This window comes from Vipera berus, assembly GCF_964194415.1.
Source record: "Vipera berus genome assembly, chromosome: 5".
In the NCBI taxonomy this organism is placed as follows: Eukaryota; Metazoa; Chordata; class Lepidosauria; order Squamata; family Viperidae; genus Vipera; species Vipera berus.
In genome coordinates, this window is record NC_138207.1 from 80,317,823 (window position 1) to 80,334,286 (window position 16,464).

General features: G+C 38.7%; 1 protein-coding gene across 1 annotated transcript in view; it reads right to left on the bottom strand.

Annotated features, from left to right (window-relative positions):
* Positions 1-16,464, bottom strand: part of PCDH15 (protocadherin related 15) — a gene marked incomplete at its 5' end in the record, with an annotated part of 435,974 nt that overhangs the window by 365,465 nt on the left and 54,045 nt on the right. Inside the window, one exon of the mRNA XM_081330024.1 lies at positions 4,757-4,917. Coding sequence (XP_081186150.1) covers positions 4,757-4,917 — 161 coding nt within the window. The remainder of the gene's footprint in view (positions 1-4,756; positions 4,918-16,464) is intronic.

Below are 16,464 nucleotides of genomic sequence, written 5' to 3' on the forward strand. Positions count from 1 at the left end.
CCTAGAAAGTGTGACTTTCATATTGTGGCATGTGTCTTATGGAATACTCTCCCTCCCCTCCCTTCACACACACACACACACACACACACACACACACACACACACACACAAGATTTAAATGTTGGCAACCTTGTTGGCCTTCTAGAAGGCTGCTGTAGATCTGACTTTTCACCCAGGCACTTTTAATGGAGCCCAGTGTGAGTATATGAAAGATACTGATAAGATATTTTCTATACTGTCCCCTAAAGCTGGTCACAATTAGCAAAGTAAAATCTGCAGAGGCTGCTTTACCTTTATTTATTTCCTATACTGCCTCAATGTGGTTTCTCATAATTTACTTTTATGCTGTTTTATTGTTCTGTTTACTGTCTGAAGTTTCATTGATAAATGGGCAGCCATGTGCATTTGCTGTTTGAATGAATGAATGAATAAAAAGGATAGCCATATCTGTTGGTTCTACACAAAAATTCATTGAGATAATTCTTGAATCCAAATATCTCATTCATAGATTTTACAACTGAGTAAGGTTTTATTGGTAAAATAGTGAAGCTGGGATTTATTGGCAAGAACAGACTTACCCTAATTATTTTGAATCTCTCACTTAAGAATTTTAAATTTATTTATTTATTTATTTATTTATTTATTTATTTATTTATTTATTTATTTATTTATTTTAATCTGTATACCGCCCTTTTCCCCGAAGGACTCAGGGCGGTGAACAGGGCAATAAATACTAAAATACAAAAGTACAAAAATTAAGAAAAGATTAAACCATGATGCCCAATAAAACAGATAAATACATAAAAACATAATAAAATCCCAAAACCCATGAGACCAGGCCGGCTTCTTCAAACAAATAGGTCTTTAGATCACGTCGGAAGGAGCGAAGGTCGGGGGCCATCCGGAGCTTTACCGGTAAACGGTTCCACAGATCAGGCACGCCCAAAAAGAACGCCCTCCCCCTGGGTGCCGCCAGTCGACACTCTCTGACCGGTGGCACCCTGAGGAGGCCCTCTCTGTGGGAGCGGACTGGGCGAAGGGAAGTTGACGCCGGCAGCAGGTGCTCCCTAAGGTACTCCGGACCCATGCCATGTAGGGCTTTAAAGGTCATTACCAGCACCTTGAATCTCACCCGGAAGACAACTGGCAGCCAATGCAGCTCGCGGAGCAAAGGTGTAACATGGGAGTATCGGGAAACCCCCAACACAACTCTCGCTGCTGCATTCTGCACCAGTTGGAGCCTCCGAGTGGTCCTCAAGGGCAGCCCCATGTAGAGAGCGTTGCAGTAGTCTAACCGAGAGGTCACGAGCGCATGAGTGACTGTACGCAAGGCATCCCGGTCTAGATAGGGCCGCAACTGGCGCACCAGGCGAACCTGAGCAAAGGCCCCCCTAGTCACAGTTACTATATGATCTTCTAAAGAAAGCTGTGAATCTAGGAGGACTCCCAAGTTGCGAGCCCTATCTACGGGGGGTAATGACTCACCCCCCATAGTAAGAGATGGAATAATCTGAGTTTCCCGAGATGCCGGTACGTACAGCCACTCAGTCTTGTCAGGGTTGAGCCGAAGCCTGTTCCTCCCCATCCAGACCCGAACCGCCTCCAGGCAACGGGACATCACATCGAGGGCATCACTGGGGTGGTTTGGGGTCGAAATAAAAAGCTGGGTATCATCAGCATACTGATGATACCCAACTCCAAAACCATGAATGATCTCACCCAGAGGCTTCATGTAGATGTTGAACAGGAGAGGCGAGAGGACCGACCCCTGAGGTACTCCACAAGCGAGAGGCCTCGAGGTCGACCTCTGTCCCCCTGCCAACACCGACTGCGAACGTCCCAGGAGGTAGGAGGAGAACCACTGAAGAACCGTGCCTCCCACTCCCAATCCCCTGAGACGCCGCAGCAAGATACCATGGTCGATGGTATCAAAAGCCGCTGAGAGGTCTAATAAGACTAGGACAGAGGAACATCCCCTGTCCCGAGCCCTCCAGAGATCATTCACCAGAGCGACCAATGCCGTCTCCGTGCTGTGGCCATATCTGCCTTAATGGTTGCATTTCAAACCATTGAAACCCGATTTTACACTTTGTTTTCCACTATTTACTGAATTACCATTCCACAAGGAGGCACATTTTCTTATAGTGCATTTGCTTTTTTAATTTCTCTTTTTCACTGAATAAAATGCTCAATCTATTGAAACTAAATTGAAATGTACTGGTTTGCTCTTGGAATAAAGATGAATGGTGATGATTTTAAAAGCCTGTCTTCTAAAAACATTCAATAAAGTTTTTTTTTTAAAAAAGGTTAATAAAAGAAAAAGAATCAGGGGTCTAGAGCTTTGCTTCAAAACCTAAATGCTTCAGGGCTTCATCAGATCACTGAAAAATACAATACATGTCCTGGAGCCCCTAAATCCAAAGAAAGATAATGAAATAAGGGACGTGATTGAACAGCAGACAGAAGCTGCAGGCGTGGCCAGAGGGCAGAAACTCTTTTGAATTACTTAGCTGTTCCTTTGGTTATGGTTCTCACATATACAACGTGGCTCTTTTCTGGAGAGAATAGAATTGTATAGGTTACATTGTCAGATGGAGATACTCTTGAATACATCTGTTCACTTCCCTAAGTGAAATAAAATAGTAGTTTTTGATGTATTTTGAATTTATTTTTGATGTATTTTGAAATGTCCTAGAGGGATTTTTTTTCCAGCCAAAAACAAAAGAACAAGCATTCAATGTCCAGAGCTCTAAAATTTCTTTTAGGATTAATCCTGGTTACCTAATGAAATGATAATTACCTAAGAATAAATTGTTTGAATAGACAGTAGAGGTGATTTCTCTTCTTTTCCTTAGTAAAACTGATCTTGCCTTGTAATTGATAGATTTACTTCTTATATCATGAACCTATGACATCAATAATATTATTATAGCTACACAGAACTCACAATATACTTGTACTATTTGCATTTATAATCATAGGAAATCAAATGATTCTAAAAATGTTATATTACAGGCTGTTCATAGAAATTAGACACAAATAAATAGGAAATCTTACATTTGGAAACAGTTGTTCATTCATAAAACAACTGTTGATGAGGATCCTTCAAAGCTGCATCACATTTATATCATTTATAATCAGGTTACTTTATTTTTATCTTAGACAAAGGTGGGCAAATAGTGCTCTGGAACCACATACATTCTCAACTGTCTCCCTTTTTACTAGAGCCTCTTTCAGTCATAACTGGTGGAAACTGAATTCATCGTTTTCATTATTTTGAGGTGAGAAGCAGATTAAGCATAGTGTATGTCTTCACATGTATCATATTATAATACATACATGAGCAACATTGTTGGAAAGATGTCAATCTGTCCAGCAAACAGTATCACGTCTAACAGAGGCAACAACCTCAGCAGACGTCAGGCCCAATCCCCAGAAATGCCAGTGAGATCTATTAAAGTCCAGATCTTTATTTGCTTGCATCTAATAGACAGAATTTTACCAGACTAAAGTTATAACTTTCTAACCCAATAAATACAGTATATCCAGGGACATTCCAGAGTGTGGCTACCTTGAACGTTTTCTTCCTACTACTATCCAGTTCGATACATGCGGTCTCTTGCCATGGGCCCCTCACTGGAGTGTGTTGCCTCTTTCCTGGGAAGCTGAGATGCTACTGCCAACATTCCCCTCTACTTCTCTTTCAACTACACATTCCATTATAGCAATGTTATCTCCACGGTCTTTCCACCACTCTTAATATGTACTATGTCTTTCTTATCTCTACTATTACTGCTTATATTATTAAATGCAACTGCTCAGAATATTAAAGAACTATTGAGTTGGGTGCTCATAAAAATTTAAGGAACTAAGAGTCCATTCAGAGATATTACATGGCCAGAGCAGAACCTTCAACAACTGGCCTAAAAAAGTTTTATGATTGATCATAAACCTTTCTCCCAGTATCTAGCAGAACAGTTGCTAACTTTCTCAAGAACTTAGTTGTCCCTTTAACATTTACATTAAAGTGATAATAGCATTTGAATAACAGTATCCAAATGGGGATTTGAATGGACCTTTGACAGAATATAAACAGGCCTTTGAAGGTTGCTAATACACTGCAAACTACAGCTTCTTCAGCCCTTATTTCAATGCTTTGAAATGCAACCATTAAGGCAGATATGGCCACAACTCCCTTAAATATTTATTATTAGCTTACCAAATTGAAATCATCGGCTTATTTGCTTTTCATATAAAACCTCAAGTGTTAAAACTAAAAATACCATTCAGAGCTTGCATCAATACTGTTACCCAATTCTTAGTATATTTATTAATTAATCACACCAAGTAAAAGACAGTTTTCTTATTTGTGCGTGGAATGAATTCAGACACTGTCATTTGTAATGGAAGTTTAAGGCCTAGCCCATTGCATGAATCAAGTCATTTATGCCATTTGATAAAAATTATACTATTATTTTGACTATGACCAAGAAAATATAAAAATCTGCTTGATAGGATGCTTGGTTCTTAACATACATCCATGACTTGAGACACCTACTATGGCTACAATTTAATATATTTAGAAGAGCTCAATAGAATTTCTTTCACAGTAAAAAATACGCTTATGACAGAAATGTGCATTTCCCATTTTCATTACTCATAATAAAAATTAAAAGAAAAAGAAAAAAAATCCTGAAACTAGAAGTTTAATTTAAAAGAAGAATTGAGTTGATGAGTGATGAAGAAAACAACTTACATCTCTGTCCAGAACTCGTCCAGTGCTGTTAAGATAAAGTCTCTGGTTGATGGGATCTAAAATGACCCAGTAATCTGTGTTATCTTTTAACGTGAGTTCAATAGTGGGATCAGGTCCTCCTGCTGTTCCTTTGATCAACATGCTGTCTACCAAGATTGTGCCTGAAACAGAAAGAAGGGAAGATACATCTGTAAGTGAAATACAATATATATATTTGGAAGACTGCAAAACAACTGAAGACTAGGATACACAAACACGAGCTCGCCATCAAAAGACAAGAACAACATTCACACGTGTGGGCACACATGGCCACAAACAAGCACACCTTCAATCTGACGGGAGCTAAGGCGATTGCCTGTGATAACACCAAGGGCGGATGATTATTCAAGGAAGCTTGGTTCTCTGACCACTCCTCGATCAATCGGCATATTGATCTCCCCCCTGTGTATCAAGCCCTCAGGAGTTGGGAAGAGGAGTGGCGTGCATGACATGAATGCAGACAATGTGAGCGCTCACAGAGCGCTCCGTCAAACCAAGATCAGAACTGCATAGTTACACAATCACCCCCCATCACGGAATGCAAAAAAAAAAGAGGAAGAACAACCACTTAAGAGTCTCCGGTATATATATATATATATATATATATATATATATATATATATATATATATATATATATATATATATATATATATATATATATATATATATATATATATATATATATATATATATATATATATATATATATACACCGTGGTGGCTCAGTGGGTTAGGACGCTGAGCTTGTCGATCAGAAGGTCGGCAGTTTGGCGGGTCGAATCCTGAGTGCCACGTAACAGAGTGAGCGCCTGTTACTCGTCCCAGCTTCTGCCCACCTAGCAGTTCGAAAGCACGTAAAAATGCAAGTAGAAAAATAGGGACCACTACGGTGGGAAGGTAACAGCGTTCCGTGCGCCTTTGGCGTCTAGTCATGCCAGCCACATGACCACGGAGACGTCCTCGGACAAACGCTGGCTCTTCGGCTTTGAAACGGAGATGAGCACCGGCCCCTAGAGTCGGAAACGACTAGTACGCATGTGCGGGCGAACCTTTACCTTTACCTTTATGTATATGTATATGTATATGTATATGTATATGTATATGTATATGTATATGTATATGTATATGTATATGTATATGTATATGTGTATATATATACTGCTCAAAAAATAAGGTAAAGGTCATGTGGCTGGCATGACTAGACGCCAAAGGAGCACGGAACACTGTTACCTTTCCACCATAGTGGTCCCTATTTTTCTACTTGCATTTTTACATGCTTTTGAACTACTAGGTTGGCAGAAGAAATAAAGGGAACACTTAAATAACACAATGTACTGTATTTAATAGTAGGATGTCTTATCTTGTGTTCCCTTTATTTTTTTGAGCAATATATATATATATAAAGCAAGCAAGGTATTTTAGTATTTTGGTATTTATTGCTCTGTTCACTGCCCTGAGTCGTTCGGGAGAAGGGCGGTATACAAATTAAATCAAATCAAATCAAATAAATAAATAAATAAATAAATAAATAAATAAATAAATAAAGCAAGCCAAAAAAATTACACACACACACACACACACACACACACACACACACAGAGATAGATAGATAGATAGATAGATAGATAGATAGATAGATAGATAGATAGATAGATAGATAGATAGATAGATAGATTCTTAATAATTTTAAAAATACAAATCCCAGGCATATTTACTTAAAGTATAAAATCTTCGAACACCGGGATGGATAAAAAACAGTCGTTTATTGCCAAAAGATCATAATAAGCAATAAAAAGTAACTGTTTAAAGCATATCTACCTAATATAACAAACTGCTACCTTTCCTAGATTATGATTTCATTTAGATTTGTACATGCTTATTCTAATTATTTGATGCACAAAATATTATAAACTGCAAATAAACAGTTCTTATTAAATTTAGCCCAAAGAAATATTCTTTCCAGCTGAAGTTCATAATTTCAATCAGAAGAAACAACATTACTGCAACTTTTAGTTTTATCGTTTTAGAGTAATCCTTGTAGGTTGATTTCCTAGGCTAAAAAACTGATTGGCCCACAGTTAGCCCTTGACTTTTCATGTGGTTTCTGAGGTTGTTTGTTTGATTGCAGACATTTTGTTTCCCATACAGGTAGCAACATCATTGCAACAGCATTATCACACTGATGAGGTTACCTAGTCAGGTAACAAAACAGCAAGCAACCAACCAACCTCAGAAAACAGCAGGGATTCCATAAAAGAACACTGTGTTTCTCAAACTCAGCAATTTTAAGATGTGTGGACTTCAATTTCCAGAGTTCTGGGCACGAATGTTCAAACATATTAACTTTGCTAAGGTTGAGAAATATTGGCATAGAATGTACAGTAGTTGACTTTCTGGGTGCATGGGAGGAGGAGGGGAGAGAGAGAGCATGACAAAAGAGGCCAGCCCCTTTTTTGCAATTCAAATTATAGGGCTGTTCTTTTAGATTTGATTGCATCTCTATACCAGGCAAGTCCAAACCTCTGACTTGCTGGGCCAGTTTGAGTGAAGAGGAATTGTCCTGGCCTGAATATAAAATATGAAGGCAATTCGGAAATAAACCTCGGTTTTTTTATCAATGACATACATTCGCATATACAGAACTTTTATTATACACATTATAAAATTACATTATCATGAACCAACACCACACCGGAAGTCAGCATGCCCCGATGCTTGTTATGGATGGCTCGTCTGAGTTTCCATAGTGTTTCAAAGTAGACTTTTGATTTGATGGTCGAACCATTCTCTATGAACTTCACTAGCAGTACTCCTTTGGCATCTTCACATTTGGCGGGATTTTCTATGGCACCACTTTCGGTGCGGTGTTAGTTCACGATAATGCTCACCCACACAACGCTAGTTGTACCCAAGAACTTTTGAAGCAGTTCCATTGGGCTGTTTTTAATCAACCTCCCCATAACCCAGATTTGGCGCTGCACGACTACTGCTAAGGAATTTCACACCTTGTAAGATGTTATGACAAGTGCCTCAATTTGACCGGCGATTTTTTCAAAAAGTAATGTAATGTAGTTTTCTAATGTGTGTAATAAAAGTTCTGTATCTGCGAGTGTCTGTCATTGATAACCAAATGGGAGTTTATTTATGAATTGCCCTCCTATATAATATAGTTAATGTATATAAATAAAATACTTCCATTTTTTAAATATTTTTATTATTAACTTGTGTGGCCACATTACTAGATGTAGCCCATGGGCTACAGGTTGGACACATCTGTTCCACATCTTTTCCTTTATAATTCAAGCACTTTGGATATAAAACTTGATTTTACCCAAAGGGCCAGCTTGATATGATGAAAATCAGGTCAGTTTTTTAAAAAAAACAGTAATGGGAAACAACGGAACATTATATTCAGAAAGCCTTTAAACTTTCCTCTTTGACTCAACACCTGGTAAAATTCCTCCCTTCTAACAAGGCTATTGGGGGTGCAGGCAGTGGTGGGTTTCAAATATGTGAACAACCAGTTTTCTGTGTGGATGCCACTTCCAGAAGTCCATTCTGGGCCTGGGCAACAAAAAAATAGCTACCGGTTTTGCTGAAGTGGTGCGAACCGGCTGAATCCCACCACTGGGTGCAGGTGGGGATGAGGAAGAAGCTACCATTGATTCTATTAATTTTTATTTTACCCCTAAGGCTAATAGAAATGTCTTTTTTAATTGCTCCAGGAATTTTCCTAGAAATGTGGCTGGGAAAAGGTTAAAAGCAATCTTGTCACTGACTGCAGTCTTCAATAAAATTGAGGAAGGAGGTGATAAGAGATCTACTCTATAATTTCAAATGAATATTCAGTACAGCATCTACTTTCGTTCTGATTTACTTTAACATGTTGGATCAAACGCATTCAGAGAGCATTTATCTATCACAAGAGTTGGTTTCAGTTTCCTATTCCTGTGGTGTTAATCACAAATGCATATAATTCTCCTGTCACTTACTTGAACATTTTTAAGGCTGTCCTTCAGCTAACCACCTTGCTATTACACTTCTGAACTTTAAGTTCATGTGTCAGCTTTTTTTTTGAGCGGGGGGGGGGGGGAAATGCCTTCCTTTCATTCCTTTTATATTTTGAACATTTCTTTTAGTTGCTCAGAGCCAGCTTTTGTCCTTCAGCTAAAATGCCAGTTTGATAACCTACTCCTTCTACATATTTATTTATTTATTCGGTTTATATACCGCCCTATTCCCAAAGGATATGAAAGCTGGAGATAAGATTTTGATGTGGCATACATTTACTTCAGCCTACTGCCAAACACAAAGCAGGACAGCTGTGATGTGAACCCCAGGTTGACAACTAATTTCTCACTGGAGTTATAATCTGAACCACACAACAGTAGAAAGGACAACAGCATTAGTTTCACCTATTGGCTTCCTTTGGCATAGCCAAAGAACAAACTCGGGTCTTTCTAACACTTGTCATCTATTCCTGCCTGGACAGAAAGATCACCTGGGGTGGTTGTTCAAGATCATGAAAGGGTTATGGCAGAGGTTAAGAGGAAGAAGCAGCTGAAATGCACCTGACAAAACAATTCTGTCCCCATCATTTCTTTTTTATGTTTAACATTTACAAAAAGAGTACAGAGTCCTTTGCTTGTATACTGACAGTATGATCATCATTTGTACATTTATTTATCTTACTGTTGTATTTTTCTAGTCCAGCACAGTAACCAGCAATGTCTGCAGGAGGGGAGGGGTGTCAAAATCAATACAGGAGAATATTTGACTTGGACTGATGATGCTACCTAGTTTGGTAATGAAATGTCTGTAAGAAAACAACCTAGCTGAGAGGGCACCCAAAGGCTTCTTGGCATCAAAATTTGCAACATGGTGCATATGGCATTATAACTGAAGCCCTATGTCTTCTGTACATGTGTTGACATATACAAAAGGGGCAGCACTTCAATTGTGATGCGGTCTCTATTGACTTGCAGTTTTTGAGAGACGCCCCCCCTCAATGCTCATGATTGTTGAACAGTATCTTCTTTTGGAGATATAGGACATATAAACACATGCCACTTTCTTTTCTGAGACACCCTTTTGCTTCTCATCCTTGTCTCCCTGTCTCCTCCCTCTCCCTCTCCTCACCCCCCTCTTGCACTGGGTTGTTCTATGCTTTGTATTTATATGGCAATACATTTTTTTGTTCTATAGTCTATACAGAAACTACAGAATTCATCCAATCACATTGACTACCCATGTTTTTTTTTCTTGAAAAGCATGGAAGTAGGTTGCCATTGTTTCTTCCTAAATATTTTTTGTTTTACTTCTTGGCTTAGTCTACAGCAGGGGTGTCAAACTCACAATGTCACATGACGTGTCACAATGTATTGTGACTTTTTTTGGCATTGCTGGCAATGGGGTGGGCGTGGTTTCACTATGATGCATCCAGCCCACAGGCCGGCAGTTTGACACTCCTGGTCTACAGTTTTCATTTTCTCCAAAGGTCTCCCATCCAAGTAGTTATCTGACAAGATCCTGCTTAGCTTTTAAGCCTAAACATGGTGGACCGGCTGCCATACATATAAAAATATACATGGACATAACATTTAGAAAAAGCAACACAATAATATTACTGTTTGGTAGAACCGTGAAATGGTTCAGAATCACTCTGAAATAAATTTTTTGGAATGACAATGCAGGTATTCTTGCACTTTTAAATGAATGGCAGACAGGCACTGCATATATGCTCCTTTGCACTCTGAAGGACCTCTTCTGAACTGAATCTGAAACATTATCCAGTTTTACTGTTGGTCCAGTTGGACCCTTTAGGGTTCCTAATCAGGGAAAAGAAGGAGTTCAATCTTGTCTTTTAAAATACAAACATTAAACATTAGAAGCAAAATCAGAAAGCACTATTTACATTTACAACTTGGTAGCAGCTCCTGAAATGAGACCTCCCTCCCATTTGTGATCACTGGCTTATATAATTAAATTTTAATCAGGAAAGGCACATTTTTAATTTGGATCCTATGTTGCATTTCCCACAAGCATTTGAGATAGGTTCACTCACAGATCTCTCTGATACAGCCTTATTTATTGTATATCTTGTTTAGCTCATCACTGATAAAGGTTATTGTTTTCTTCTGGAGAACAGGAATGGATAACGTGATATTCCTCCATATAATTCCTAGCCTGTTTTTTTTCTCTTCTAGTTATGATTCAAAAGTAGTGCTTTCTGGTCAAGCTGCTTTAAGAACTTCAGAGTGAAACCTTTCAAAAATTTTATTCCAGTATAGCCCCAGCTATCATTAGCTGCATGGCTTGCAAAGTGCTGTCGCCTTGGGTGATCACTAACTACCCTGCGTAGCTATTTCCTCCAGGGCTGCCATATTGTTTAGATTTCTGCACCTTTTCTTTGTTCTTTTAAAATTTGCAATTTCAAAAATGTAAAATGCAGGTAGCTCTTGTTTAGCAATTTTTATTTTATTTATTTTAATCCCATTTATTTCCTGCCCTTCTCCGAAGACTCAGGGCGGCTTACAGTTTAAAGCACAAATCAATGTGCTTAGCAATGCCAGTGAGACCAGCAACTCACTTTTTTTTTTAGTGAAGCAGTTGCTAAATGAAAAAAAAATCACATGACAGTAACAATGATTCCAATTTTACTTCCGCTTTCATTAGCTTTGCAGCATCAATAAGATGTGATGCCAAACAGAGGAGTGAGCCCAAACGGCAGGGGAGAATTCCAGAGCTCAAGGGAAAATCAGGAACAAAAACTGATTAAAACGGCAAATCTTATAGCCCCTTTTTCCTCACTCCCCATGCTTGGGAATGTTTCATTCTGAAGCTGAGATAATCAGCAGAAGGGAATTAAAGTTTGTACTTCTATTCATTGGAGAGGAAGGGATTACAAGAGAATAACCAGCCACACACATAAACAATGCAATAGCAAAGCTGCTTGCCTACCAAACTATGAGCCATGAACAGCTTAGGAGGCAAAAGACTTTAGTGTGAAATTGATTACGATCTGGTCAGTTTCAGGCAGCAGCGACACAGCCTTCTAATCAACTAATTAAGGTCACAGACCTGAGCTTGTTAACTTGCCTTTAGCACTTTTTAGGGAAGTTTTACACTGTGAAGAAAAGCAGCTCAGAAAAAGACAGCTTGTTTAGGCAATCTTTCTGCTCTGTGAGGGGGGAGAGGAAAATTAAAAACTGGGTCAGGCACAGAACAATTTGCTGTTATGCCAAACAGGTGACTAAGAAGGGAAGAAATTCTGCATAGGTAGTAAATATGGGCACTTGTTGCTAAGTTACCTTTTAAATCAGTGTCATAACACTGAATTGTTGCTGTCCAAGGCAGTCAGTCACTGAACAGAACAGAAAAGAATAGAATGACAGAGTTGGAAGGTACCTTGAAGGTCTTCTAGTCCAGCCCCCTGCTTAGGCAGGAAGCCCTATACCATTTCAGCAAATGATTGTCCAATCTCTTTTTAAAAACTTCCAGTGTTGGAGCATTTACAACTTCTGGAGGCAAGTTGTTCCACTGGTTAATTGTTCTGTCAGGAAATTTCTTCTTAGTTCTAGGTTGTTTCTATCCTTGATTAGTTTCCGTCCATTGCTTCTGTCCTGCCTTCAGGTGCTTTGGAGAATAGCTTGACTCCCTCTTCTTTGTGGCAACCCCTGAGATATTGGAACAATGCTATCATGTCCCCCCTCATCCTTCTCTTCATTAAACTAGACATACCCAATTCCAGCAACCATTCATTATATGTTTTAGCTTCCAGTCCCCTAATCATCTTAGTTGCTCATTAATGAGTTCTACTTGTAAATACTTTTCTTTAAAAAGATTTAGCAGTTTATCTAGGTTCAGGTCATCAAGATAGCAATAAAAAGCTAAAGGTAAAGGTTCCCCCGCACATGCATGCTAGTCGTTTCCGACTCTAGGGGCCAGTGCTCATCTCTGTTTCAAAGCCGAAGAGCCAGCACTTGTCTGAGGACGTCTCCGTGGTCATGTGGCTGGCATGACTAGACACCAAAGGCGCACGGAATGCTGTTACCTTCCCACCATAGTGGTCCCTATTTTTCTACTTGCATTACGTGCTTTCGAACTGCTAGGTTGGCAGAAGCTGGGACAAGTAACAGGCGCTCACTCTGTTACGTGGCACTCGGGATTCGACCTGCCAAACTGCCGACCTTCAGATCGACAAGCTCAGCGTCCTAATCCACTGAGCCACCACGTCCCTTTAAGATAGCAATATTACAATGTTAAATAAAATGAAAAAAATAAATAAATCAAGGGATCACATAAAGTTAAAATAGCACAGTGCAGGGAGACAGAGGGAGGGTGTCTATGAGTGAAAGCAAACAAGGTGATGAATACAGCAAAATCAATCCCTAAAAGGAAAAATTGTGCATCCTGGATATTTCCCAGCTGTGCTTCATCACTGTCCAACTGAGACTCCCAGCACAGCTGTGTCTCAGCCTGAGGACGAGTAGAGGGGCCAGGCTCCTTGTCAGACTGTAAGTCTTGGAGCTCCTCAGAGCCTTCCTCTGACTCTAATGTCACTTCAGGCCCTTCCTCTTCCTTATCTGATTCCTGAGACTCAGGATCCATGGGTTGGTGAGGAATCACAACAGTAAGCCAGAGCCAACCCTGTTAGTAACTTAACAACTGCAGTGATTCACTTAACACCTGTGACAAGAAAGGTTGTAAAATGGCATATAACACTCATCTGTCCAAACAGTCTAAAACCACTTAACCACTTGACAAATGTATTGTTTAGCAATGGAAATTTGGGGCTCAGTTGTAGTTGTGAGTCAAGGAATACCTGTATATTACTATTTGCAATGGAACACATGCTTTATTATGACCTGGCTTGGAGGCTAAGGACTCCAAAAGTCCTTTATTTGTTAAAATAATGTAGAAATGCACCTAATACTTTAATCAAGGACTGATCCATTCTTTAGAATTGTCAAATAATATTAAGCTTGGAACTCAGATTATACTGAGTCAATGCCTCTGGCCATGTAAGGAAATTAAAAATATAACCAGCTATCCAAATATAACATTAATAGAATAACTTACCTAATCAGGCCTGAGGCCTGATAACTCGTTTGAATTGAGCTACAGTCATAGAACAAATTGATTTGTTCTATTTGGGCTGTAATGGTAAAGTGGCTTTTTGTGTTTTGAACAATCCTTTCATATTTTCATAATAAAATGCTGCTGTAATTTTGTATTGCCTAAGATATCTTTTCCAACAAAATCAGAAGAATTTGCCTCTGAGTAGTGTATATTTAAATATCACACTGTTGATTTTTTTTTAAAAAATTCCCTTGATTTATTCCGAAGGAATAAAAATCAGAACTATTGTTTTTAAAATTACATACAGTATATCAGTATGAACAGTTTTGCAGAAAATAATGAATAAGTGGCCATCTGTCTGGGCAGGTAAAAGTAAATTCAGTAAAGTTGTCAAGTCAGAAATGTTTTGGTTCTTTCCATGTAAAGTGTTCTGTTCAGTCAGAAGATAAAAATAAATAAGAGGTAATATCTGTGACTATATAAAAACTGTTGAGGATCTGAATGTCATGCCTTGGAAAGGCTGTGTCAAACAGCAGAATGTTAATGGACTCTTCCAACAGTTAATAACGTAATTTAAATTCTGTGTAATAAAGGAACAGAAAAGTGGAGTGTCAAGAGTCAAAGAAGATTAGGGGAAAATAGTCAAGTTTGTAGAGAAGGCTTGCAGAAGTTTGAAATGAAGGTAGGTTAATAAAAAATATTTATACTATCTTTTTAAAGCTCTGTTTTCATCCAACACTCTAAAAGAAAGCAATCCAAACCAGTAAAAATTCAATAATATAAAATGTGAAATCATTTAAAAATTGAACTGCAGAACAAAATCAATAGTAAAGCTCGACGCTTCAATTAAACTACTAAACCAGTGGGATGGAAGAGCGACTGAAAGCCTTAATTTGAGATGAAGAAGAATATCCCTAGTTTATTGTGTTACAAGTGAAATTATATTTTATTGTTTTGCCAGTCATAAACAAGTTCCCAAGTGCTAGGACACGTTGATACACATGTTTCTTTTTCATAAGTGTATTGAGCAGGCATGTGACAAGAATATTTGTCCTCAAGTTGTTCAGATGTTAACCTATCAAGCTTTAGTTTAGAGTCTTCTGACAAGGCACGAAGGCCAGCAGGGAAAGAACAAATGATTTTTCCATGCAACACAGAAGCTCTGACAGCAACCAGTATCAAATACAAGCATCAAATCCCCAAATCCTTGACTGCTAAACTTATTTTGCAGCTAACACATTTGGAATAACAGTTGAGAAATGATATTTTTGATATTCTATTGAAGGTATCCAAATTTTTATGCTAAGATGGACAACATTGAGAAATCCAAATAATTTGGTTTTAGACTATTTGGGCTGTTGAGTGCTGTATGTTAACCTTGCTTCCCCTCCGTAGATAGATAACTGTAGATAAATAGGCACAATATCATCCTTTTACTCTAAATCTTACTATAAAAGCTCCAGAAAGTTACAAAAGTAATTCATCTATGGAATAAAATTTACTGGGAGGCTAGCTCTTTTAATTTGTTTACTTTTAAACAAATTACTTTTTTTTACTGAGCCTTGGTGGAGCAGTGGGCTAATGCCTCCTTAAGTAACACCAGCTGCCTGCAATTAGTGCAGGTTCGAGTCCCACCAGGCTCAAGGTTGACTCAGCCTTCCATCCTTCCAAGGTAGGTAAAATTAGGACCCAGATTGTTGGGGGCAATAAGCTGACTTTGTAAAAATGCCACTGGGGGGGGCGAAAGCCCTAGTAAGCAGGCATATACATAGAATGAAGGCTATTGCTAAGCACATTGATTTGTGCTTCTTAGATTGTAAGCCGCCTTGAGTCTTCAGAGAAGGGCGGGAGATAAGTGGGATGAAAAAAAAAGAACAGTTCACTTTTTTTAAAAAAAATCATACCATAACACTGGTATACTAACTGGAACCACATCAGAAATCTCTAATAGCCGTTTATATACTCCTTTCAGCCAAAAATCCTTCCTTAGGTAACACAGTATCAACATTAGAGATCTAAGTTTCTAGGTTTTATTATCTCCAAGAATTTGAAATGGACACCTAACATTAGAGCCATCATTAAAAAGGCACAGCAAAGAACGTTCTTCCTGCATCAACCCAGAAAGCTGAGATGGCCCAAGGATCTGCTGATAGATTTCTATAGGGCAGGGGTCTTCAAACTTGGCCCTTTTATGACTTGTGGACTTCAACTCCCAGAATTCCTCAGCAGCATGCCTGGCTGAGGAATTCTGGGAGTTGAAGTCCACAAGTCATAAAAGGACCAGGTTTGAAGACCCCTGCTATAGAGGAATTATTGAGTGTGTCATTACGAGCACAATTGAGCCCAAAATGTCTGTTGCTAAGCGAAACATTTAAGTGAATTTTGCCCCATTTTAGAACTTTTCTTGCCACAGTTGTTAAGTGAATCAGTGCAGACATTAAGTTACTAACAGAGTTGTTAAATGAATCTGCCCCCCCCCCATGGACTATTATTAAAATGTAATGTGAACAAATAGCATGCTATTCCATGTAGCCTGTTACTTCCCACCTCTTCAGAAATGAATGACGAAATCAGAAAAGACAAAGC